Source organism: Notolabrus celidotus, chromosome 11, assembly GCF_009762535.1.
Source record: "Notolabrus celidotus isolate fNotCel1 chromosome 11, fNotCel1.pri, whole genome shotgun sequence".
In the NCBI taxonomy this organism is placed as follows: Eukaryota; Metazoa; Chordata; class Actinopteri; order Labriformes; family Labridae; genus Notolabrus; species Notolabrus celidotus.
Window position 1 is genome coordinate 14,327,354 of NC_048282.1, and position 27,071 is coordinate 14,354,424.

At 39.0% G+C, this 27,071-nt stretch overlaps 1 protein-coding gene and 1 long non-coding RNA gene across 11 annotated transcripts; one reads left to right on the forward strand and one right to left on the reverse strand.

Moving 5' to 3' along the window:
- Window positions 1-1,655: 1,655 nt before the first annotated feature.
- On the reverse strand, window positions 1,656-26,905 carry tp73 (tumor protein p73). 9 transcript variants are annotated; one of them, XM_034695359.1, is made up of 14 exons: window positions 24,088-24,327; window positions 23,422-23,508; window positions 22,706-22,859; window positions 17,262-17,510; window positions 8,777-8,963; window positions 8,430-8,545; window positions 7,395-7,504; window positions 7,058-7,200; window positions 6,815-6,903; window positions 6,425-6,552; window positions 5,855-6,003; window positions 5,077-5,209; window positions 3,870-3,963; window positions 1,656-3,556 (listed from the first exon to the last, which is right to left on the reverse strand). In XM_034695359.1, exons 2-14 carry the CDS (start codon window positions 23,478-23,480, stop codon window positions 3,161-3,163), a joined length of 2,007 nt encoding a protein of 668 aa, XP_034551250.1. In that variant the 5' UTR covers window positions 23,481-23,508; window positions 24,088-24,327; the 3' UTR covers window positions 1,656-3,160. The 9 variants fall into 9 exon arrangements, with proteins under 9 accessions (XP_034551250.1, XP_034551253.1, XP_034551252.1 ...); XM_034695362.1 differs by lacking the exon at window positions 24,088-24,327 and adding an exon at window positions 26,412-26,905 and having other exon boundaries at window positions 1,764-3,556; XM_034695361.1 differs by lacking the exon at window positions 24,088-24,327 and adding an exon at window positions 25,467-25,566 and having other exon boundaries at window positions 1,764-3,556.
- On the forward strand, window positions 23,696-25,072 carry LOC117821259. 2 transcript variants are annotated; one of them, XR_004632928.1, is made up of 2 exons: window positions 23,696-24,456; window positions 24,795-25,072. It is a non-coding gene; the product is annotated as an uncharacterized LOC117821259 (long non-coding RNA). The 2 variants fall into 2 exon arrangements; XR_004632927.1 differs by having other exon boundaries at window positions 23,696-24,382.
- Window positions 26,906-27,071: the final 166 nt, after the last annotated feature.

The following is a 27,071-nucleotide window of genomic DNA, read 5'->3' on the forward strand; positions in this document are numbered from 1 at the left end:
ATAATAATAATACTATTGATAATTAAAATAATAATAATAATAATAAGAAGAATAATATTCATAATAATATTCATAATAATACATTTTATTTATAAAAGCGCTTTAAAAGTTTCTCTAAGACACTTGACAAAAAAAATAATTATACAATATATAAGCAAAGGAAAGCAAAGCAAACAAAAACAAAAAACGAAAACAGAAACAAACAAAAACAAACAAACATTATAGGTTAAAAGCCTTTCTAAATAGGTGGGTTTTGAGCCCGGATGTGAAGTTGGTGAGTGAGGGACAGAGTCTGAGGTGTTGGGGGAGAGAGTTCCAGAGGGTGGGGGCAGCGATATAGAAGGCCCTGTCCCCCTAGGTTCGGTGCTTGGGTTGGTGAGAGAGTTGAGGAGGTTTGCATTGGTGGAACGAAGGTTGCGTCTGGGATTGTATTGTATGTATGGTTGCAGAAGGTCGGTGAGGTAGGAGGGAGCTAGATTATGGAGGGCTTTGTAGATGATGAGGAGGATCTACATTCTGGAGGTGATGGGAAGTCAATGGAGGTTCTGGAGGACTGGGGTGATGTGGTCTCTGGAGCGGTTGTGAGTGAGGAGGCGTGCAGCTGAATTTTTTATGTATTGTAATTTGTTGAGGAGGGTGTTGGGTGAACTGCAGAGGATACATTTGCTGTTCAGACCAATATTACCGAGCCAATTGTTTGTATAATGAACTAATCCTTTCTGCTTATTTGAATTTAGCTCTTCCGTTTTTAAGAGTGGTTGCTTTATTGACCATTATGTACTGTTTGTCTCTGTCAGACATTTATTTTCACTCCTGTTAAGTGCTACTAGTAGTTGCCAACTTTCTCACTACTAAATAAGGGACAGGTGCACGGTGCAGTGGTGGTGTGATCATAATGTGTGAATTCAGCGTCTATTCATATTTTGATTCAACTGGAAATGCAGAAAGAGTGTATATTCCCTTTAATCCTTACTGTATCATTATGTAACCTCATATGAATAAACCTCAAAGAAACCACAATTTGGTTCTTTATATCAAAAAACAGGCAAATGAAAAATTAAATGCAAAAGAGGAGTATGACTCACAAAATTTAGTTTTTCCATGGATACTTTTTGCTGCTCTTGACTAACTCAAGCAGTTTTTTGTCATTTTGCACAGCCAGAGATAAGTCCTTACATGACAAATCACAGTTTACAGATATTTGAAGTTCATTTTTGGTCAGCCCTGTGCTGCATCTGTTTCTTGAGTCTGACCATTTAATGGCCATCAGAGAGAAAATCCTCTCCCCACTTTTTTGCAGGTGTGATTGACACATTATCCACTGTGTTTATCTGATCTAGGATCTGTATAGTGCAGTCTGCTGTATTTACAAGAGGTAATAGTCTATATACGGGACAATTGAGGTCTCATATGAAACATATCAATTTAGTCAAATATACGGGATGTCCCGGCTAATACGGGACAGTTGGCAACCCTAACTATTACTACTACTACTACTACTACTACTATCACTAATAATAATAATAATCATAATAATCATATTAATAATAATAATAAGATAACTATATTTTTTCTAAGATGAGCAACTTTGAGAGTAAAGGGAGGCAATTATTTTAAAATCATGTTATAAGAAAAAATAATACTGAGCTTGACAATCCCAAAACACAGACATTTATAAACACTGAGAACGAAGTACATGGGTAAACATGTTAATGTATTTTCAAATCAATTACAAGAAATGGGAAAAGAAAACTTACCAGGAATATCAAAGCAATCACAATTTATTTTTTACATAGTGGTCATGTATAATACTGATCATTAGCACAAATAATCCTTGACTATTCCACTTTTAAAGCATTAAAGTGCTCTTTCTGTGACCAGTTGGTGTTTAATGGGTGAAAGTATACGTCTTTGAAGGCATTAATAAAAACATGGCCGCAAGATGGTAAAAATGACTGTCACTGTACAATGTCCTGCAGTTACTCCAAACACTTTAGACACCATTACTAAATTATATCACAAGTGGTCCTGCTGAAGGGCAATCTAGAAATCAAACTGGAATGTTGCAATTAAATATCCACACTCAAGTGCCATGAAGAGACATACGAGGTACACAACTAGCTATAATCAGTATGAACATCACTATGAAGACCTTGCCCTGCAAGGTTTTTTAAAATGGAAGGGGAACAAGAGAACACGACTGTTTTATCTAGTGTCTTGGTAAACAGGGATGCTACACTTAATTATTATCAAAATTCTCAGCAAACCCCTGTTCCTAAGATATAATACTGATTTCCATATTTTGTGTCTTAACAGTTTTTTCTGTATTTTTCTACAAGAATTAGCATAGTATTTCTTAAACATGAATAAAAAGGGAATGGCAGCATTAACTAACTCCTATCACAATGTGGTGAGTTTCATGACTACACACCATTAACAAAGCCCATTAAACATTTGCTATCAATAAAATGACAAAGGCAGACTGAACTAGAGGTCATCACAATATGGCCATTAAATATCTACAGGACCAAGTGTTTCTGGTGCTGTGATTTTGATTCACCATTTAATGCTGGACATTTGGATTAAACAAGAAAAAAAACACTTTTAATCTACAACCCCCTTTTTGTGACCACATCTAGACTTAAACATTTACAAGATACAGTATATACATCTGTACAAGTAAAGTTAAACTGAAAGAACAATAAATACTTATTTGTATTAAAACACAAAACTGGAACTAGCTAGTTGTGACATGGGCAAGCTACTGTAACGAATGTTAGGTAGATCAATGAGTACCTTTAAAATTCCCTATTGAAGAAATGCAGTTCTTCAAAAGAAATATGTGTCGTGTCATATTGCACAGTGCATCAAAAATATCCTGTTTTTCCAGGAAAGTATTCCTGTCTTTTGACATGAATCATGAGTGCCCAAATAAAAGTCCACATCATGGCTGCTAAGCATTGCCCTAAATATGCTATGACCCCATGTTATTTCAGCTTGTGATGTCCTTTTGTGTCACCTGTTGTCAGTTTTCTAGGTGAAAATGTCCCATATTCAAAAGAAACTTCTTTCCTGTATATTCACTGACTGAATTATGACAGCATATTTGATAACCATTTCTGAACATTGGCAAGAAAAAGCCCCAAAAGTCTTTTTAGGCTCAGTGAATGTCACTTTCCATAAACTCCTCCTTGATGGAGTGCTTACGTGACAGTTTGCAGTCGGGCATGTCGAAACCAAAATCAGCCCATTCGTCAGCTGCTGCCATTCCTGCAGTCCCAACAACTCCTGACCTATTTGGGATTGTGATAGTGTGACGGACACGAAAGTGCACAGCCTCCATGACGCGCTGGCGTTGCAGTTCCCCACTGGCAGCACCAATGGCGGCCATGGCAGAAGCAGCCATGTTGCTGCTGGAGCGAAGAAGCTGCTGACCGTGATAATCATGATGATGAGTTGATGCAGGCAGTTGGAGGGAGGCACCTTGTTTCATGTCCTGCAGTCCTCGCCAGATGACAATGCGGGTTTGCTCTGGTATTTTCAATTCACCCAAATCCTAGTGTGGGCAAAAACATAATAAATGAGACTAAAGAGGTTACAAAAACCTAAGAAAAATCAAATGCAAAATTAGAAAAAGGTATAGGGCTTGTATTGGGCAAAAACATCACATGCTATATCTATTATTAATCAATCAAATCTGAAAAACTTCTCTAGGGAAATGTTACATTTTTTAAATAAAATTTCTAATGTTTTATGTTCCCAATTATTTTACTTATTATTACCCTTTTCCTTTTCTGTTTTCTAAACCTTGTGCACAGTACATTTCTAAATTCCAATTTCCACTCTGAGATTGTGAGTGCTGTGGTTACCTCCATGGAGAGAGTCTGGAGATGGTATAGAGACTGGAGGCCTTGGGAGGTGAAGTATTCAATGAAGTTCTGACAGCCCAGACTGGTTAGAAAACTGTGTGGGGAGAAAAGCAAGGCTGCTTAGACTGCCATCAGATCACAGCTACAAAGCAGAAAGAAGGACTACCACTGTCATAAGTCATTAACTCTGATGAAAAGTGCAGCGTGCTGTGGTAGAATAAAATAAAACTTTCCTTGATAAAAAAGGTCAACTTTTATTTTTTAGAGAAAACATCACAAGAGCTGCTCATTCTGTTATGTCATTACTTCCCTTTCAAGCTGTTTCTAATTTATTTTTAAACTGCATGAAAGAACAGGGGCAAAGCTCTAACATAATGCATGCAGATACTAGACCTCTTGATAGATGCAGAGGAAGTAACACGATAAACATGCATTTATACCAATGATTCATTAGGCCATTCTTGCTTTGATGAAGAACCTTTATTATAAATACAAAGAATGTGAAAGTATTGGCAACATACAGTGCAACTGATAAAGAAGCTAACTGCAATTTAACTTTACAATAAACATAACATGTAGACATAAAAAAATGTTAAAAATGCAAAAGCAAAGTAAAAAAAAACTGCATTTCAACATAATCTTAGAAAAATAAGAAATAATGTTTTTAAATTAAGCAGAACTCACACAATGAAAATTCCTTTCAAAAACATTTTTGTAGTGCATTGCAAAGGATGGGTTTCACTAACAGTGACATTTTGAATGATTTCAGTGTGCTTTTGGATGCTACAACAAGGAAGGATCCGATTGAAACAAAAACAGCTAGACTTAGTCATGTAAGGTTAGAAAACCAATTGTTTTATAAATAATTATTGGCTGGCAAAGATACATAAAGTTTTCAACTGCCAAACTTTGATAATCAAATCTGACTCTCACGTTCAGTTTAAAATAATCTCTATTAACCTCCCAATGCTATTTGAGCTATGGTTGTATCCATAATTCTATCAAGCTGGCTATGTAACATAGTTCCATCTCTACACACATTTTGCTGCAATACGTTTGACATTTTTTAAAATTGAAATTTCTATAAACATATCCAAAAATGCTTATTTTAGCATCAACATATTCAACTTTATCCTGACAAGTGCATCTGATTGTCTGCTGGCCCTGTACAGTAGACAAGTAAGAGTGTCATTGGAGGGTGAGGTACCTGACAAGGCTGGGGTCAGGGTTATATGGAGGGGGCGGGCTGCAGTGGGAGGCAGACATTATAGTCTGACTGCTGTGGCCTCCGTTCAGGTCGCCATTGGCCTGCATGTGGTGGCTGTTGAGCATATTTGAACCTGTGAGAAAAGTAATAGTGATTAATAAAATAATCTCCAGCAAGAAAAGCATCCAAACTGAAATGAGTAAAGAAGCATTACAAGGCTCTAAGGACATTTGTTTCCTGTCAGAAATACATTGTAACACATTGGTTTGAAATCAAGTGGCAAGCTCTAGTCTTAAGGAAAGGAGCCAAAGTTGTGCTCAAAATTTAAGCACCGGAAAAAAAAATACACACCCACTCAAAAAAGCAGCCCAATGAAACAATAAACATGTTCACAACCTGGTTAAAAAACATTTTGGGCTGAATAGCCAATGTCTCTATTGGCACACACCGTACAGGGGGTGCATTAAAATTAAAGTATTATTTATCAAGATATTAAAATGACTTGTTACTCATAATTAGGGGCAAGGCTGATTCGACTGACAGACGGGCACACTGTAGCTGTTAGTGAGGAGGCTAAAAGCCACCTCAACTCCACCTTTTTGCCTGTAGTTAGGTCGTCTGAACGTTAGGTTGAGTCAGCATCTTTAATATGGTAAAAGATGAGGGATTCAAAACTCTGCTTCAGAAACCAATGGGTGACGTCACAGAGACTTCATCCAATGAAATATGGCCTTTATAGGTACCTTTGGTTTTATTGAAACAGACACTGAATACTCACCCATATGAGATATGGGGGCAGTTTGGTGTTGCTGGGGCTGCTGCCCCATCATCTGGTTGACTGATGGCTGCTTGCCGAGGCCTCCGTGGGTATGGAGCTTGTTCATGTTGGATAGTGGAGAGTAAGAGGATGGGGATGCTATATGGCTCCTAGAATAGAAAGAATAATGTGGCTGAGGTTAGAGGCATTGTAGTGTATGATTGTTGTAAATGTATAGTCACAAAAAAAGTTTGACTGAGATTTTTATTTAGCTTTTCAAGAAGTTCTGTACTCTGAGTTTATAACTTCTTCCGATAATGGACTTTTGGACTTTACCTGTGGAATTGATCCTGGAAAGAGAAGTAGCTATATGCTCTTTTTACTTGCATCTTTGCATAATCCTGTGCTTGAGTTTTTTTTTTAGATCCAACACAATTGTCTATAGGATGAGTTGTAAGTACAAAACAGTATATATAAGTATACTAATAAAACAAAAACATTAACAATTATTATAACAACAACAATAATAACATGTATTTGTATCCTTATTATTATTATTGTTGTTCACATATTAGTGTCAGGGGGACTCACGGTCTTTGCAGCAGCTGCTGTTGTGTTTGTTGTCTGTAGGAGTCTACCAGTGGCTGTGGCACCAGCTCTACCAGCTCCAAACTGTCTTTAATCTTCATCAGCAGTTCAAAGTTCTCTCGGCCACGAACCTATACACAAACACGGCGCATACAAGATCTTTACTTCATCAATAAAGGAGTAATGGGGGACTTATGACTGGTGAGCATGTTCTGTACAAATGGTACATATGTGCCCTGTGTTTGTAACAATGCCACTTGACACTGTATGTCTTATACTGTAAAAAAAGAAAAAGCATCTTCTTAAAGGTTTACATCTGAAACTGAAATCATAACCTCCCTTTGTATTTCAATGTAATTATTTTTGCATGATAAGTATGTAAAAGGTTCTTACAGGAATATAGTAAATCTCTTCCTCTCCATGCCGCCTCTTCCTCATGTTAATATTTGGACTGGGAATATTTGTTGGACTCTGTTTGAAGTCTGCAGAAGAGAAAAAATAAATATAATGAAACAAATGTGTAGATGACATTTCATAGTTTCATTCTACAGGATGACCAAGACAACTCTGACAAATTTAGTCAGGCTTTATTTTTTAAAGTAACATCCAGCCAAGGGACAATTAAATTCCACTCACTACGCTTATTGGCACTGCCATTTTTGGACACACTGTCATTTAGGGCCTGTTGTTCCCTGAAGTGGTCCTCATCTGCTTTGCGGTCTCGGCCAGGACATGCACATATCCGACCCTCAAATGACCTTCTGCCCAACACTTGACCACTGCAAAGGTGAAAAGAAAAAACAAATACACATTAAATATACACACACACACACACACACACACACACACACACACACACACACACACACACACACACACACACACACACACACACACACACACACACACATATACATACACACACTTAAGAACCAGTTTTGGCTGTTGTATGAGGTGTGTTCTGCCGACTTACTCTCTTGTTTCCAAAGTGATGATGATGAGGATGGGCCTCCTGTTCATGCCACCCACACAGCTGCTGTTGCACATGAAGTTGTACAGGATGGTCGTAAACTCAGTCCCCACCTGAAACCCAAGTCCCACCATTAAGTGTTTGCTTCAGGGTCTGAGTCTTTGGCACTCATACTAGACCATCTCAAACAATTTCTGTTAACCTGCACTACCGTGGAAAAACCAACCATTTCAAATTGAATGTCAGCAATCCACCACTAGAGGGCAGTGTTGTTGTGTAGCTCTATGTGAAACAGGCCCATCTTGCTTTTCAATAAGCACCTCAGGTGCAATCACAGACATGATGATTTCTCACTTTTGTGCTTGTGAAGACATGCCCAGCGTCTTTATTTATAGATGTGACTCCTATGAGGGACCTCACTGAAATGGACTGTTGCTGCGGTTTGAACTTGACTGACACAATATGTGCTTAAAACAACAGGATTTAGACTCAATGTTGAAAATATTCAGACCAGCTCTCACATATTCATATAGTTAATCTACATAATCTAAAGCCATCTCCACACATCCTTTCCAAAAGCTACTATCAGAAATCAATGAAAATGCCTCATCATTTTTATATTTTTTGCATTCACCTTCAATAATAGTTTCTGATGCTCAAATTTAAGCATCTATTAAATTACTTTTTTTAAAAAGGCAAGAGGAAGGACATTTACATTTTCTTATGTAAGACCCAAAAATCTAATAATTTAGATGTTTTAAAAATGTCTATTTTAATTCTTCAAGGGGAAGTAGGTTGTTTGTCGGGCATTTATCTTTTTTTTCAGTTTATTTGTTCTGTATAACCTCATCTTATGTAGCTTTGATTCAAATCTTTGAATAAAATATGCAGTTTTTATCATCTTTAGTGCTGATTTAGCTGATCCTTAGCTGGATTTGGCCCATGGGTCAATAATTGAACAGGCCTGATTTAAGGTACCATAAAACATAAAATGCACTGGTTACTTCTTTTGAACACAGTTACTTATGCATAACTAACCTGTGGAGCCTCATATGGCACGAAGACACTCTGGCGCCCCGTCACAGGATCGTCCACGTACTGAGAAAGGTTATTTCCCTCCACTCGGATCAGGTGACTGGCTGGGGCTACTTGACCTTTGGAGAGAATGATGGAAGAAAGGTGAGGGCTCAGTTTGCTTATCTAAGCAATCACACACGCAAGACCCAGGATGTGTTGTTTGTTGAAAATCAAATGTACAACATGGTGCAAAATTCTAATCAAAGTATTAATTAATTTAGGATAATCCTCTTTGAATTCATAAAATAGAATATTAGGCGTACTAGTGCAATCAGTTGTGGTCAACCCATCTAGCTCAAGGAGCATACCATCATTAAAGTCTCGTCCCAGTTCGTGGTTAGGGCAGCGTTTGACCACTTCTGTGACATGCTCCGCCTTCTTGTAGACGGGCATGGCTCTGAGGATGCTGCCATGTGGAGGAGAGGAAGAGAGCTTGATCTGGATTGGGCATGTCTTTGCAATCTGACAGTAGAGCTTCTTCAGCAGGGGAGAGTACTGGAAGAGAAAGGACAAGCTTAAGTCATTGATCCTTGGGGGAAAGTTCTAATGTTAGTCTAATGTTAGTCAGGCAGTTACAGCAAAGTGCAACAGGAACATGCTGAGCTGCATGTCTAGTCACACACATACACATATCCAGACACACACACACACACAGAAAGAGAAAGAGAGTTTGTACACTTACACAAATGTGATATCGAAAACCAATATCAAAACCAAAACCATATTTTGTACCAGTCTATAAACATGTTTAATTCTGCAGTCAAAATGGGCATTTCAATTAATGTAGGACTGTGTGGTGTTGTCCTCTCAAGTGGACAATCAAGAAACTGCAGTTTTATGCTCTACCCCATTGACTTCATTTTTCAACCCCTGAGGATGCCACTTGGTAAACCGGAGGACAGATGCATCCACTGAGAACGGGACAAGGATGGGAAAGCCTAAACATGCCCCAACACAATCATGAAATCTAAAACATCTTCCCTGTGGAAATCAAACAGGGACCTTCCAGGGAAAAAAAAAAACAGCTAAGACAGTTGTCCTGTGTAGACTTGCTTTTATAGTACAGAATACAAATGCAGCTGCATATCTTATGGCAGAATAACAGTCGCTGTTATGCTGTATGTAAGGCTGTGAGTTACTTGGTTTCCATGTCAAATCTACTTGTTGCCTTTCAAAACACCAAATGTTAGCTCTCCAGTTTATATCAAGTTTTCAGTTTGAGTTTATTCGATGAATATGCATTCAGCATTTCGATTCAAACATGAATTAACCTTAACAAAGATATTATCTGTCAAGTGTCCGTTAAGTTGCAACATCAGACACTTCCTGCTTTGATTTGAGAATCAGACAGTCTACTATTTAAGTTGCATTATGGGAAGTTTGGTATGCAATGACCTTTGATGCAGAATGGAGTCCACATGTCAGGATAACTTGACTGCTTTAATCAAAACCTATTTTTAAATTATATCTCTTGCAGGTCATCCATATGAGTGCTATGGTCTCATAAACCCACAGGTCACATCAGGTCTTCCCTTCAAGCCCCTTCTCAACATTTTCCTTTAAAACACCTGACCCTGCGTACCCAGAAATATTATTCTGGATTATTAATTAGTCTGCTTTCTCTTTTGGACTTTTGGACATTTTGCATCTGCACAATACTAATAAATACATTTTAGGAGATTACTAATTAGAATTTAAATATATTCTTGGTGCTTTCTTTAAAATGTATTGATCCTCAATTAGAATCTCCTACAAAAAAAGGTCTGTGGCATGAAAGCAAACTGGGCCAGACACACACACGCACACACACATACTCTTAGCTATGAGCACTCCCTTGGGGCAATGAAAATACCTGTGCACATTACAACTTTACCTTTTCTCACCTAGTTTTCCCCTGACAAGTTTCAACAGCACATCCTTACCATGAATAAATAATTTCTCTGAAATGCAACAGCCCGAGAAAACATATCTTTATAGACCTGTTGACTTTATCTATGACAACAACTTTGAATACTGATCCAGTAGTTGGCTTTCCAGCATGACCACAGCAGAAGTAGAAGGAGTAGAGTATTATGTTTTTAAGCATTTGAAAAGAAGAATGTTGTTTGATGTTTACAGGAGTAGGAATCATCACAAAGGGGAGACAGTGATATCCCTTCACGGTGATAGTTTTATTGCATTTTTGTAGAAAAAAGCAGGTGACACCGGTGCCTTAATGCGTTTTAGTATTTAGCTACTGCATCACTACAACGATGCTCTTCAGTAGCTCACATGCAGAGGTCAGATGAGAAGATAAGACTAGCTTAAAAAGTAATGGTTCTTAAGCATTTAATTACACAATTAAGTGGACCTTTGACCATAAGACATATGCCATTGATATCTGAAGGCATGTACATATTTTTTTCTGAAGGTAAGAAAATAAATGCATGTGAAGATAATGTATTTATTTAAAGCAGTATGGCACTAACTTATATTTCCAATAAATCATCAGGATTGTGAACTTCAGATGATAAATCCATCTTGAAAAGGCTGTTGAAAAACAACAACAACAAAGAGTTAATTTTATGTCCACAACAATGATCAGTAAGTGAGTTGGAATCACTGTTTTGAAACTCTTAAAAAGTGATGAGCTACTTTTAAAAAATCTTTTGGGCTGCAGATGCCGTGGGGATGTTTCAACTTGTCTGCCACACAGACTGGTGTGCGCGCGCACACACACACACACACACACACACACACACACACACACACACACACACACACACACACACACACACACACACACACACACACACACAAAGATCTGCAGGTTTTGCTCCACGTGTTATCGTCAGATGAGCACAGCACTAATACAAGAAATACAGTATCTGAGGTCTATCATCTTGTACAGACAAGAGGTCTCTACTGATGGATAAACTGGGATTTCATTCAGCAAGCAGAGATTGGAAAGGGAGGATGAAATAAAAAAGATGTTGAGAAAGAACAAACATGATTAAAGACAAAGGGATATTATGAAAAATCTTCAAGGTGTGAGAGAAGAAGAAATTAGGATTGGGACATTAGGAAGAAGAAGAAAACTTAAATATTAGAGAGAATCAAATTATTTATTTTCAAATGTTTGGAAAATCCTTTGAAGTTAGCTGGATCAGCACAGTAGAGATTGACCAATACCATGATACATAAGACAACCCGTTACAAACAGATGGGGATGTGATAAATTTCTTTAAATACATTAAACGACATAATTTTTTCATTTCTGGATGCCATATGAGTTTTCATACTAAAAAAGAGATGCAATGCACTTTTAGCATAAAATACATGGCACGCTTTAATTAACATTCCAGTTTGATTGCAAAACCGTTGATAAATCCCCTAATTTAGCCATCAATCTTTCCATCCAACAATGCATCACACCACCCATCCATCCCACCATGCGTCCCAGCCTCTACACAGTGGACCCGGTACAGGCAGGTCCTGACAGGCTCCAACAGACAGAGTGATAATTGCCAGACATCCATATACACAAGCAGGAACTTGCCTGCCTCAAATTCACCAAACAATCCAAATATCCAATATGTTTTACGCACATACAGACACACAAAACTGGCATACACTATCCCTGCTGTAAACAGTCTGATCTAAATTTTTAAAACATGATTAACTTAATCGAATTTACATACATGTTTAAATTTGAGAATCTGCTCCACTTTCTTTAAAGTCATTGAGAGCAGTATTTTTTTCTTTTAGAATTAAGAGTGAGATAAGGATGAGCTATAATGACCTGCCAAGAATCAAAACCAACTGGCTACTATTGTCCAAACTGTTTCTGTTATTAATGATCAATGCTTGAAAATATTGGTGTCAATTATTGTCTTTTATTAAACATCTATCACCGTAGATTGCAAAAATTAATAATTTTAAATTCTAGGGTCATAGGAAAATATTATAGCAAATTATAACAAATGAAAAATTATTTTGAGCCACCTAGCTTGCTGTTAACATACTATAAGAGTAAATTAGTAAGTTTTTTGTTGCCAGTTATTCAATGTTCTCTCAAGGATTCAATTGAATTCATGGCTCAGTCCATGAATGTTGAAAAAATGAATTCTTGATGGTAGAAATGGTTGCACACACCTAGTGTTAACATGATTTTTAAGTGACGCAAAGGAGAATAGTTGTTCCTCAATCCAAAGCATCCCAATCCAGATTATTTCATGACCAGTGCTAAACCTCACAATGTAACTGTGCGATACGAACCTGGAGGTCATTCTCTTAAAGCACCTCATGTTCAGATGGTGAAACCTGCGTTTGCAGTACAGATTTATCAGAATCATACAAACTTTTAAGAATTTAGTCACAACTTCCTGTGTTTTCTTCTTCCTGTGTCACTGATAAAAATAAATCTGAGAACTGGATGTGTCAAAAATCTTTCACATAGAATGTGTTTTCCTCTCCTCAGCAGGAAGGCTATCGCTGATGTGGCTGCTGATGATGCATTGGGAAAGGAAGGGAAAGATGCATTGTGCAGGGCGTGTTGGAACCTGTGTCCTAACAGAGAGATGCTAATAGCTGGGAAGAGCAGCTTCTGACAAGCCGCCTTGCAGTGCAAGCTCGAGCCCGCATCCACCACATCACATGCCCCCCTTCCACTGACACATACTGTACGCATAAACACACACACAACACACACATGCACGCACGCACACACTCTGGTTGAGTGTACGGAAAGAGGCCTTCTTATTTGACAAATCTAAGGTGTTAGATCTCATTTCCAGCTGCAGTGAGGCTTGTCTGCGTCCATGCCAGGAATGATCTTCAACAGGCAAGGCAGTGGCAGAGTTTCAGAGACATTTACACTAATGCACGGTGTCTTTACGAGACAGAAGGCGGACTGGAAGATTACCAGGCAAGCTTAAATAGGCTTGAACGGATTGACTGTATGTGGAAACATTATGATTGACGCTTCTGTTCCCGTCTGTTCTCCTGGTTTTTGTTCTTCTCTTTTCTTCTGTTCTCCTTTCCTTTTCTTTCTATTTGAATGTTGAAGCAAACTTCCCTGAAAGCCAAAGGGAACCAGTTTTCCTCCCTCCAGTCATTCAGCTGACAACTTGTGAAAATTGGAATTTATACAGTTTCCTTTATGCAATAGGCTGTTATATTTCTCGTAATCTCCAAAAACACTGCATACCAACTTCTCCAAGTAGGAGGCAGAGGGGTGGGGATGAGGGATGAGGGATGGCAAGGCGACTGATGAAAGTGAATATGCCCCTATGGTATCGGTATTCCCCACTGCCTGCGGCAATGAGAAATCAACAGGGAACACAAGGTCTGTTAACTCCTTTATTTAACAAAAGTGACTCAAGTCCACTTAGTCATTCTTTTTCAAGCATGCACAAACAGTAGACTTTTTATTGGAAGTGGAAAGAGACACTGTAACATCACCAAATACATGTCTACAGGCCTTTTTGAGTCCAACTCGGTGGTTGTCCCTAACATGGTTGCTTGGAGCAACAAGACATATTGGAGCAACAGGTTAGCTAAAATAATTAAGTTATAGTGTTTATTCATCATCTCCCACAGGATGGAACCAAAGTTATTTATTAAACTATAAGACTTAAGCCAACAACAATCCTGAATATCAAGTCAACACAAACGGACATATGGATAACACTGTGCGAGTTTATGATCCACATACAGGAAGAGCATTAACTGATACTTGCTAGATAGTGCCAGTATTAATATTAAATAATTCCAAAGTTTCAGTGATTGAAAAAAAGGACAAACAAATCTTGGATGTTTTTTGTGACGAAAGGTTCAGTGACTTTTTTATGGCAACTCATAGTCAGGGGACACCTTGCAACACCTACCTGTCATTATTCAGAACCTTAAGCCCAAATTTATTTCAACAGGTACACAATATTTGAGTGTCCCGAATTCCAAATACTCCCATTCCCATTCATACATAGCTTTTATGAATGGGAAAATAGGCATGCTTTACTGATATCAAAACTATCACTGTACCAGGGTTGGGGTTTGGGCTGAAGATCCTTATCTCTGCCTTAAAGTTAGGCATATTTTCAAAATGGGAAGTGTAGAAGTTGATTCAGTTTTAGTGGCCATTTAGGGAACTGCAGTTATAGACACTTCTTCTTTTTAAGTGTTAAACTTTTGCTACTTGGTTCAAATTCAGTGCTTACTAAGAATTTTTAATACAACACTCACAGATGAGTATGCACCCTTGGTGTTGGTGGATTGCTAGTAGTATTTTCATCCTTATGCCCTAACAGCAGTTGACATAAAGTACTCCAGTTCTTGAAAGTAGTCAGCCTTTTACTCATATCCAAAACCACTTCTTCAAACAACTTGCCAACTTGATCTGAACCTTTCTTTTTTTTTTTCCCCCAAGATGAAATACAGCTCAGGAAACTTCTATGAAAAACAGTTCTCTTTGTGTTTTTCTCTGTAGTATGAATGATTTCATGTGTTTCTAAAATGTTATTGAAGATACATTTCCCTTTTGCTTTTGTAGAATTTGATGATTATGTAGTAAAGTTGCTGTACATCTATGCAGTGTTTTATTCCATCAGTATGGCTCCCTGTAAGGTATTCACTGGTATCCTAGTGTATCCTACAAGTTCACACATGATCACAATGCATTATATTACACATAGTGACTGCATAATAACACTTAAATATATCTTCTATTATTTCTCCAATCCTATAATCAGGCTTATAATATAAAAACAAAGCATTACAGTAAACTCCATAAAAGCCATGAGTAATCACTGCGTCTCTCTCTCATTCTAATCCCTTCTGTTTAATGGCAGCAAAGGCATCTGAATAATCACAGGTTTCCTCACAATCCTTGTTCTGCTGTGTCACCATCGACAGTTTATCTCAAAGCTGATGCTACTCAAAAATCCTTTGTCTCTCCGCTCATGGTAAAAGAAAACAAAAGTATCTGACTTGTATTGTTTAGCCAGGTGAATTCAAAGCCACCTGGTCTCACAAAACTTGGACCATTTTGCAAACTGCTGTGAGTTTTTTTTGTTGCAAAGGCAAAAAAGCAGCTCACTCAAACAATGAACTCCCCACAGGTGCAAGACCACAAAAAGATTACTAAGAGAGTTTTTCCATTGCACATAGGTGAGTGGGATGGAAAACCAGCAAATCAGTAGATGTGTTAGCAGAGACCCTAAACTTCAAAGTTATAAAAGGAAACTACAGTGATCTAAAGGTTGATTTTGAAGGCAGAGTACTAAATATAAAGTCCATTGAACAGGATTAAACAGATTTCTTCTATATTTCAGGATTATACGGCATTGTGATGATTTTTTTTTTTGGAAAAAGACTTGGTTTTTATGCACGTTTTCTTTGGTGTCTCTAAATGTAGTTCGATCTTGAGGAGGACCGTAACTTCACAGAATGGAAGTGAGAAAGAGGAGATGATAGGCGTATTTTCAGAGGATAAGGTGAAACTTAAGGTGCCAGTGGTGACAGCAATGAGTATGTGTTAAGATCAGAGGAAGAAGGACTCAGGGATAAAAAAGCTACAGGTCAAAGACCACCACTCTAATGTCCGGAGGGAGATCTTCTTACATCACTTTTGGCTGAGTAAAGGAGCCCACCACCACGCATGGTTACTTCCAGCAAACACAGCCGCTGCGGCGGAGGAGCCCCTCAGTCAATCCCACAGACACATTCACGGAGTGAAGGAAGTGCTGTTTGTCTCTCGGTTCTCTTGTTTCAGAGAGGTCAACTGTGTGACAGTCAGCGGTGACACCTTTCTAGCAGGAGACCTCTCATTGGGTCATGACAAATTACACAGCTCCCATTTCACCTGTCTCTCACCACATCAAAAAGTAGTTGTTTGGAGATGTGGTGCCCTCAGTTCCCAAGTTCAGTCTTTTTTTTTTTGTTGATCATGTAATAGTGTAGTACATCTTCTGCCATCTATTGGTAGGGCCGAAGTAGTAAAAGGAATTGGTTTAAAACATTATAGGCTTATTATATTTAACAACATATGTAAATGTGTTTTTTGTCATCTTTGTTTGAAACCTGATTTTTTTTATTTCTTCCAACATCATGTCCTAAAAGCTTGTATCAAATATTAGATGTTGTCTGATACCACAATTCAGTGCACTTTTTCAGCATTTTCTTATACTGCAAAGTTTGTCGCAATATTTGATGAAAAAATGTTAGACTTTAGACAATCCATACTTCAAAAAACTCAGAGAGACTGAGTAATATTAAAGGGAACTCGTGGTTTTTCTTTCGATTATTTTGAGAGGAAAAAAAAGGATTGTCATTTTAGAATTAGGATAAAATGGTCTCTAATGAGGTCCCAATAACTCATATACTCATAACATATGTTTCTTAAAACTTTTCAATCAAACTTTGCCATCTTTCAGGAGATTATGGGCTGATAACCAAACTTTCTGTGTTTCAGTCATCACATCAGAACTGACTCTGAGAGGTAAGTAGAGGACAAGATGAATCACCTAATGATGCACTACTTTCTCTTGCATGCAACACGCCTGCACATGTATTGGCTTGTGTGTGTGTGTGTGTATTTGTGTGAAATAATGCCACTGTAAAAAAAGACAGCCAGAGAGACAGAAAGAGGAAGACATACAAATACACACACACACACACACACACACACTCACACACACACACACACACACACACACACACACACACACACACACACACACACACACACACACACACACACACACATTCACACATTCACACACTGCATGCCCAAGCCTAGAAAGTGTGTGTACTCACGGTCCATGTGGCAGACTTGGCGGTGCTAGACTGCTGGAAGGACACCTGAAAAGTGTGCAGTCCGGGGTAGTCGGTGTTGGAAGGGATGGCCGGGGCAGGCGACAGGCCCTCAAAGGTGGAGTTGGGCTGGGAGTAGGGCGAGGGGGTGGGCACGGCCGACGAGGAGGCGTTCTCGGAGCTGTAGGGGCTGGCAGACGTCGCGCGGCTCCCCAGGCTCTCCATGCTGCTGCTCAGCAAGTTGTATTGGGACTGGGGAGAAAAGAAGAGGAAAGAGAATGAGGGAGATAAAGAAGGAGGGAGGGGGAAGGCGGAGGGAGGGCACAGGTAGAGGTGCTGGAGAGACAGTGGCTATGAGGCTTAGGGAGGTCGGGTTACACTGGGAAGGGAGAGTTACTGGTATAGTGATGATGCATGTGTGTGGGCAGGGTTCCTACGTAGGTGTCCTAAGCACTTTTTTGTGTGATTTATACTTCAAAAACTAAGATTTTGAAATCAAATCTCCAGTGCAAAATCTCACTCACATGTGCATGTATTCCTGTGTGTATCTGTATGTATGTATGGGAATGTAAGTGAGTCAGGTCCCCACAGTAGCCTCCTTGGGGCTATTGGAAACAACTTGTAAAACACAGGCGTAATCTGTCTAATTGCCTGCCATTCCCCCTCTTGTCCTCTGCTGTGTTTGAGAAGAGGAAAGATTTGTTGCGCTGAGGTGTGAGTGGTGTCACACTTGTCAAAGTTAGCACAATCGAAAGGCTCAGACAGTATATATTGGCACACAGAGTTGGAAGCTTCAGGAGGAAAAAAAATACCTTATGTCTGCTTTTTTTTGTCATCCATGATCTTTTTATGATTTCCAGTCACACTAATCTTTAACAAAACACTGAGAAGTCAGAAAGCATCATCAGTAAACTTTCGAGCTCTCTTGCCGGCTTCTTTTCAGTATTAATCAATTATTTTCCTTTCACAAAAAAGCACCCCAAAAATGATCCTTACAATTAAACAACACCTTACACAGATCCAACAAAAAACAATGACCATTAAAACTCATATTAAAACAAATATGCTGCATCAGTACTTGAAAGTAATTCCGTTACATATGCCTGCTGCCTGTACTGCAGATATGTGTCAAACAACTCACATAAATGATGCCAGTTCACACAGATATAGCCACAGCATTGCACACATACACACAGCCACACACTCTATAAAAGCAGATAAAGAAAATATATATTTTACCTTCTTTTTCACGTAGTACATCTTCTAGCTTTAGTCTCATAAGTCAACTGTTCTGTCTGAAACGTCCAAACACAGCAGAGCAAAGAGAGAGTGGGACCATAGCCTAACCAGAGAGTTCAAGCAAGGTGTGCATCAATAGATGCACCACACACACACGCACACGCAGACCCACACACAAACACACACACACACAGATGGACACACAGGAACAGAGACACATGTACAGCCAGGAAAGAGAAGATGGTGAGGACTGGTGTGGAGGCAGAGAAACCATAGACTGAGATGAGGGGAGAGAAGGAGAGAGGGAAAGAAGGATGGGAACCCAAAAAATGGTACGACGTTCTAATTATGGCATGCCCGGACATAGACGGCAATGCCGGGTTGCATGTACACACAAGCTCCAAAACACCTTGTGAAGGCCTGCACTAAGTAAACACTGTCTGGTCTGACGTGTAGAGAGAAGAGAGAGAGAGCGAGAGAGAGAGAGAGAGAGAGAGAGAGAGAAACGAGAGAGAGAGAGGAACGAGAGAGAGAGAGAGAGAGAGAGAGAGAGAGAGAGAGAGAGAGAGAGAGAGAGAGAGAGAGAGAGGAAAAACACACAAAAGACCAATAGTTCAATGGTCACTCCCCTCCCCTCGTTGTATATCTTTAAAGGATTAAAAAGAAGCTTACAGCATCAGGGTCTTTTGAATTAAAGTCCCTCTGACTCTTTCCACAACTTCTAATAAAACATTGATTCCCGGTTGGCTTTAATAAAAGGTGTACAGGAATGATTTTAAAATGAAAAGTGAATGTTTTGGGGTTAATACTGAGAAAATAACACCTTTGAAACACTAAACCAAACAGAAAATATCTACCAAGGAATTTTACTTTCCCTCCATATTCTTTAGTTTCAATTTTCTTAGATTTAAATATCTTTCTGTCTTCTGCTTTAGATCTCTTGTTGTTTTCTCATTTGTCATCCTTTAACCAAATAGTTTGCAACCTGATGCAATACACAGCTAACTTATCTTTATGTCCTGCCCCTCAGCTCTGCTTGGTGTTTTTAACCTCAGACCGTAACATCTACCACAGACACAATAAGTGAGAGGAAGTAACACGGGGATAAGCAAACTCTGTGTGTTTCAGTGCCATGGTTCATGAGATGAAGGCAAAGGGACAGGTCAATGCTCTAGACTTAATGTAAACTCTATAGGTTGTATGAGGATGCACGCATGCGTGGGGGTTTGGATCTATACAGTGACTCTAACTCTAATACATGCAGCACAACACATCATGTGAGGGATGACTGGGTTCAAAAAACAAGTAATGCAAAACAGTTTTTCACTTGTTCACCTTTCAGTTCTTCCGCCTAAGTAACAACACAGGGCCACACTAAATCCTATATCAATTTCAGAGATGACGGGATTAACTGATTAATTTATCCATAAGTGAACAAAAACAACTTGTTTGGTATTTATATATACATGTCAGCAATTTTCTTAAATATGTAATTTCAACATTTTTGAAAAAAAGGTTACTTTTCCTTTGAAAAACAAAGTAAAGTGTAACAGGAGGGATGCATCTAAGCCTCAATTATGTGTCTTTCTTTTTTTTCTTCAGCATGATAAAGAACAATCACAGAATTGTTTGAGACACTTTTTTCACCATCAAACAAATTAAAATGAGTCTCCAGGTTGATGTGCTATTGTGATTAGTGTATAAAAGAGTCCTGTCCTCCCTTTAATATCTGGCGTCTCACAGGTATAGTTAACAGAGCTTTACGGGGCACAAGTTAAGCCCTGGTGTATGTGTCAACAACAAAACACACACACAGCCACACACACAGTCAGACAGACTCACACTCACAGGTGTGCTTGCTCTTAATACCTTTACTCATTTTTGCAACAAGTTGAAACAGAGCTAAAACCTGCGCTGCCACTGTGTGTGTATATATGTGAGAGTGTTCTCTCTGCAAAAGTGTTTAAGCTTCCCATTCCGACAGCGTCTGATGTCCCCTATGGGCAGCCATCCTGGTAGCTGCCACTCAAAGCAGAGCTTTAAAGGCTCAAAACATTTAGAAACCTGGATTAGTCAGCCACAACAACCTTCACTTGTCAAGATGAGTGAAGCATAATAGACTAAGGAGAAGAAGAGTGTCACCCTGCTTGTGACCTCCGCTTGTGTCTGCTTATTAAACTGACATGATTTCTTTAGCAGCACATCTAACACAATTAATACCAATGACTCCAAGACTCTGTCATCTGGTTCTTCGGAAATAGAAACAACAGGACCAAAATCAAAAGTCAGGCTACATAAATCACTGACAGAGCATCAAATGAAAAGTAGAGCATGTTTAAACAAGCAGCTATGTTAGATAGAGGTCAGGATGAAAGGAGGTGCAATTTGGAGTGTCATGTATGAAGGTTGCCCCCTGTTGGGAAAATTTAGCAAAGTGCAGGAACTGGATAGAACATACATAGTCCAGAGGATAACATTTTAGCAATGCTAAAGAACTTTAGTATTTTCTAGAACGTATTGGTAGATTACTATGATGACTTTGGAGTCACTTCTTAAATAGTCACCCAACTTCTACTCAAAATACTCACTCAACAATGTCAGATTGTAACACAGCAAGCCATGCTTTATGTGGTTTTATCAAAAGTCATCGCTGTTTCAGAGGGATGTACAGCATCAAACTGACTGCATTAAACAAAGCTTTGTATGAAAACACACAACAACAAGCACACGAGGCCAAACACAGTAAATAAAACCTAAATGACAATTAAAAGCGAACACAGGCCTGTTCTTTGAATACAAACTGACTCTGAAACAACATAATATACAGATTAATTCCATATGTTCTATCACCACCAATGTTACAACAGGGACCCTAAGCCAAGCTCATATAACAACTTCAACACAAACCCCCTCCTCTATCAGTGCCACCAGTTACACATCATTTCCAAACATTAAAACAAGAAGCTGGTTGACTCCACTTACCACATCACAGAGCATCTTAAGGCTCCTGAAAGATAAGACGGGATGTTTCTATGACACGGCTCTCATCAGACTTACACTCTGCCGTCTTCAAGCGTGACTGTAGCAGTCCACATGATGGAGGATACAGGAGATGTCCTGCCCCTCTTCTCCTCCACTTATTTCTTTTGCCTCACTGGGCCTTCTCAACCTTGCTTTGCATCTAACAACAAAGCCTGGCTCCGCCCCCTTATTTCTGTCATGACTATTCATTAACTGGCCAGGCAGGCCCAGGCTTGCCTACTTAAAGATTACATGTAGATCCAACCAATATTTCACAAGGGGGAAGAAAATATAGGTGTGTGTGGAAGTGAAATGATTTCCTTTTTGGGTGAAATATAGATAGATTGAACAAATGTGCAATATATAAAGTGCATATCAGTATGATCCTACAAAAACCATGCAACCTGCTCATATTCCAATAGTCACAGTCTCCTGAGTGGACTGAGAAACTTCTGTCAGATTAATTTCAAGAGAAGTCAAAGTGATTAAGTGGAGATACGTCTTCTTTCAAAAAAAAAAAGAATGCAAGAATGCAAACTTTTTGTCATATAAAGGTTCCATCAGCTGGAACAAGATACAGGTGCATACATTTGCAAGCATACGTGCATGTTAGTTTAAGTGCACAAACACGCACACACCCTCACTGCTGTTACACCCCAGATGGCTGCAAAGGGTCCTGGTTTTGCCTTTAATTAGCCTAACACCCTTAAGAGCGCTACCCCCACCCACAGTCACACACACACACACACACACACACACACACACACACACACACACACACACACACACACACACACACACACACAGAGAGAGAGAGAGAGAGAGAGAGAGAGAGAGAGCGAGCGAGAGGGAGACAGAGTCCCTACGGGCCAGTCCGTAGGGAAATAGAGAGAGGGAATAGGCTGTCGGGGAGAGGGAAACAGAGGAGGGAATCTCCTCAACAGTGGAGGGAAAAAATGAAAGAGGAAAATACATGGAAAAAGACAAGATGTTTGGGAGATTGTATTTCTGTGGGAGTGTCAGTGTGTGCGTGTGTGTGGGTAGTAATGGTGGGATGTTCAACAAAGAAACCACCCCATCAGACACAGGGGATGAAATCACCCTGTAGATAAATCTGCAGCTCACTCCAAATAAAAAAAAAAGAGTAAAGTGTATTCACAAACTGTAGTGAAAGCTAATGTTCCTACCATCACATTGTCGTTCATGTCCCTCATGTGGTAGACATCCATAGAGCCCTCAGCAGCAATGCTACGATGGCTCCCTGGGGTGCTGGTAGAAGGCATTGGACGGTCACCTGGCTGGCTGCCCGGGGGAAGCTCAAAGTAGGTGCTGTCTGGCTCCCTACGAACACATTACAAAGTTCATCAAGTTCATCAGAGGGATAAGCTTAAATAATGTACAGAGAACTGTAATGTAAAGCATTTGCTGTTATTGGAATAGCTAATAATGAAGATAAATAAAATGGTCTGTGGATAAATATTTTTTTATTTTGGCTGTTAAAAACAATAAAAGAGTATTTGTTTTATCTTACAGTAAGAAAGCTAACAGGTATCTCCAAAGAGTATGAAAGAGCTTATCAGGTAACCAGATTTACCCAATATCGGACCTACAGCCCACGCCCAGGCCAACGCCAATATTTCTTGTCTTTTTCACACTACAAGGACACTTTTTTTTTTTTTTTTTTTTGATGTTTTTTGTATAATGAAAAATAAGTATTTCTGTAAGCCTTAGTTTTATGTCAAATAAGTTTTACTCTTATTTGCTTAAATAAAATGACCCATTAGGTCAGGACAGAATAATATGTGTTTTTATTGGACATTTTATACGAGGCATTATGTAATGTGGAAAATATGGTCATTGAAGAAAAGTAAAACAATCGTCAGTAGGTGTTGTTGACACTCACAGGGAGCTCCAGAGGTGCTCAAAGGTGCCTCCTTCTTCAGTAACTGTGGACTGGGACATCTTACAGTCTGGTGAGGGGCAGATCACTCTGAAGAACACAAACACAAACAAATTAAAAAGGTTTTATGGAGCTGGGACAATTTTCTATCAAATCATGAACAAATTACTTCGAAAAGGCTTTGTAACTGGAAACAAACTTGGACACATGATAACTTTATCAGCGTTCAATAAGGACAGGATGCAGTTCAAACGCACACGCATGCATCCAGGTGTGATCACACCAATGTAGTCCCAGTGAGGTGGCACAGGGTGTCAGAGGGCCTGGGCGTGCCCAGACCTGCCTGCCTCATCACCCTCTCCCTCTGAGGGGAGGCTTCCTTCCTTTCCTTCTGAAGTGTGAGCATCAGCTCCTCCGCCTCCGTCTCACATAACAAAGCTGTACTGCAACCTTAAAACGCGTTCTGACATTTTAAAGGCGACAATAGCAAATAGCAAGTTGAGCTAAAGTGGACAGTCCATTTACTTGATTGGCATTGTTTATCATCATCAGGTTGTCTAATCTAAAAGTAAACACTTTGCCCAATTATAACATAGCCTACCAAACAAATGATAAACTCTTCTTTGTGCATGCCCTATATTGCAAATGACATTTGAAGTTGAAATGTACCTGTAAGGAGGACATCCGTGGCTCTGTGCAAGTTGTTAAGAGTCAAAATAAGCCGTTTTGAAAAACAAATACTTGACTGTAAGAAACAAACGATCAGCTGGACTGCAGAGCTTAATATGCGTAACAGATGTCTTCATTAATTCTCTGGTTTGATGTGCCACTTAACATCCAACACAAACCCTCCTGGACGTTGTTGATCGCACTAAAGTTTAGTAAATTCCCTGTGTCGCACCATAGCAGCGTCATATCTCCTTAGTAACCCCTCTGAAGGACTGCAGGAAAAACTGTGGCAAAGGTGCATGACTTTAGAAATGTTCGCTGCAACATCAAACTATTTTCCTGGAATTAATGAATGTAATTTGACTTCAGGTAGCCTATAGGCTATATCTTTTTATTTATTCGACTGTTACCTAAAAGTGATCGTGTCTGTTGTTGCATTTGTGACTGTATTCTTATCTCAACATATCCTAGGCTACATGTTATTTCCCTTATCGGTCAATATACTTAATCGATTGAAGACTAACAGCTCGGTAAACATCTGGAGTGATGTCATGACTGCTGACTAAAGGCTGTTTTTCTATGCATCCGATTTATTTTTTCTGTGAACACCATAGTTAAAGAATGAGAAATAAATAATACAATTTAAAATGAATGTGGTATACCCCGCAGGACGCAAATTGCAGGCTAGTAATTCGTGATTTCTCCAGCGCCAGCAGGTTCCCGCTGCTCCGGAGGATGCTGGCGCCTCAGAAGCCGATCCCCATTCCCAGTTCTCCTCATCAGACACCAGAGTAACTCTGGAGTTTCAGGTGATCTGACGACGCAATGTCAAGACTATAGAGGGACTTCAACGGGCTTGCTTTCGGTCGGCAACGGAGCTCTGATTCCACCTGGACACGGACAACTTTTTCACTTAAAGCATACAGTGGAGGAAAACCTCTAATTCCCACCATGACGAAATAAATGCTCATATTATTGTATCCAATGCAACGATTTGTAGGCCTATTATTCATATAGTGTCAGTGAACATGTCTTCATAGAGAAACGTGTAAACATAGGCTTTTAAAATAGTACCTATAAATAGGCAATTAAAGGAAACAGACAGAGGGATAGAGGAATAGAGGGATAGAGGGATAGATGGATAGAGGGATAGATAGATAGATAGATAGATAGATAGATAGATAGATAGATAGATAGATAGATAGATAGATAGATAGAGTAATTGGTAGGCTATGTTTTAGTGTTAAGTTATGTAGCTACTCTTATTTAGATATTCCATGAATTCTCCATGCAAGTGTTATTTCTGCAAAACACGGCCTCTGCTGGTTCTTTGTCTATAAGCTAAACCTTTAAATGTGACTTGCTTCTCTTATATTCACCTGTCTCCACTCTGTGTCTCCACACCCGGGTTACTGCACCCATGACAACACAGACACACATACACACACTGCTTTCCCCAAGGGCCATTTTCGGCATTGTCCCAACAGAGAGGAAATTAATTTAAAAACTATATACGAAATTAATTTAAAAATCGGATTCAGATTCGACCCTTTACAGCCCAGGTAATATATCTCACATTGAAACTGATGATTCAAAGGAGGTTTCCGTCAGACGTCATCGGTGTGTTTCAAGACATGGGATAGTCTATATTTGAAGCACTGACATATTACGATCTAAGCTCAATACATTTAAAGACAAAATTAACATCCAAGAAAACAAGTTAAAGATCTATAGGATAGATACGGCCTGCTTCTTAATAAATTGTATGTTTTTAAGTTAGAAAAATGTATTGCAATACATTGATCGTTTATACCCTTTGATGTTGCAATAAAAGGTAAATAAATAGAGCAACCCATTTACAAAAAATACTAATTGTAACAAAACCCAATTGTTATTTATGACCACAGGCTTGCAATTGTTCCTGTCAGTTTATGTCCATCAATAGGCGTGTTTTATATTGCTACTATCCTCTGAACAATACTGTTACATATTCCCAGTCAGATAGCGAACAATAACAAATAAACAAACATCAGATAGCCTAAGTTTTAACCACAGAAGTTTGTAGATATTCATAGGCTACTATTAACCCAATAAACATACTCAAGATCCCTTTTTCGTTATTGTGAAGAAAGTTGAGCTTCTGTAGGCTAAATGTATTTCATATAGTCTATAGGCTATTTATTTTATTATATTTTAAAAATATTATTTGCAAAACAACGAACACCGAAGCTGCTCCGACTGTTGAGTGAAAAGGGCCCAATCTGTTGAATATGCTATCTCAAAACACATTCCTACAACAAGAAATTAGGAAATAATCAACATACCTTAAAGGTTAATATTATTCCAATCCAGACACCAAAGAATTTTGTTGCTCCGAGCACCTGCTTGTTTGTTATCGAACATGCCAAGAGAGTGACCCTCCATAAAAACACAGCGAGAATTAAAAAAAAAGGAGGGGGGTGGAATCGACAGAATTAACAGTATGATAACAAGGGCTTAAAAACATTGACTTTTCGGAGAATCAGAAGTAACTGCAAGGAAACAGGAGGAAAATTGATTTGCATGTGGTCCAGTGAGGTGTGATCTTTGCTGAATTAGACCGAGGGGGAGGTAAAAGTGTACTGCGCTGGGAGAAGAAGCAGGGAGGCGTCGCGCGGTTTGAGTGCACACAAGCGGGAAACCTTTTCAGTGAAGGGACAATGTAGGGAGATGGCCTATCAAAAGTATCCCAGTGATTAAGATTTAAGCTACGAAAAAACTGTGTTAATTTTATGTTACCTGTCAGCCTTCCCCAAAATATTCAAGATTCAAGAAAGCTTTATTGCCAAGTGAGCTCGCACACACAAGGAATTTGACGTGGTGAATGGAACACTGGTACTTAACAAGACAGCAAGGACACAACGAGACAGTAAGGACAATAAATATATAAACCTAAACACAAATCCAAAAAACTCTAAATAAAAATAAAAATACTGTCTGTACAA

Bases quoted from the DNA above. Each gene is read 5' to 3' on its own strand.
- tp73 (XM_034695359.1), bottom strand. From the start codon at position 23,480: ATGTCCCAGTCCACAGTTACTGAAGAAGGAGGCACCTTTGAGCACCTC. The intron at 17,511-22,705 runs GTAGGAACATTA...TTTTCTCCCCAG, and splicing joins ACATGAACGACAATGTGATG to TCCCAATACAACTTGCTGAG. The intron at 7,505-8,429 runs GTTAGTTATGCA...CTTGGGTTTCAG, and splicing joins TGCCATATGAGGCTCCACAG to GTGGGGACTGAGTTTACGAC.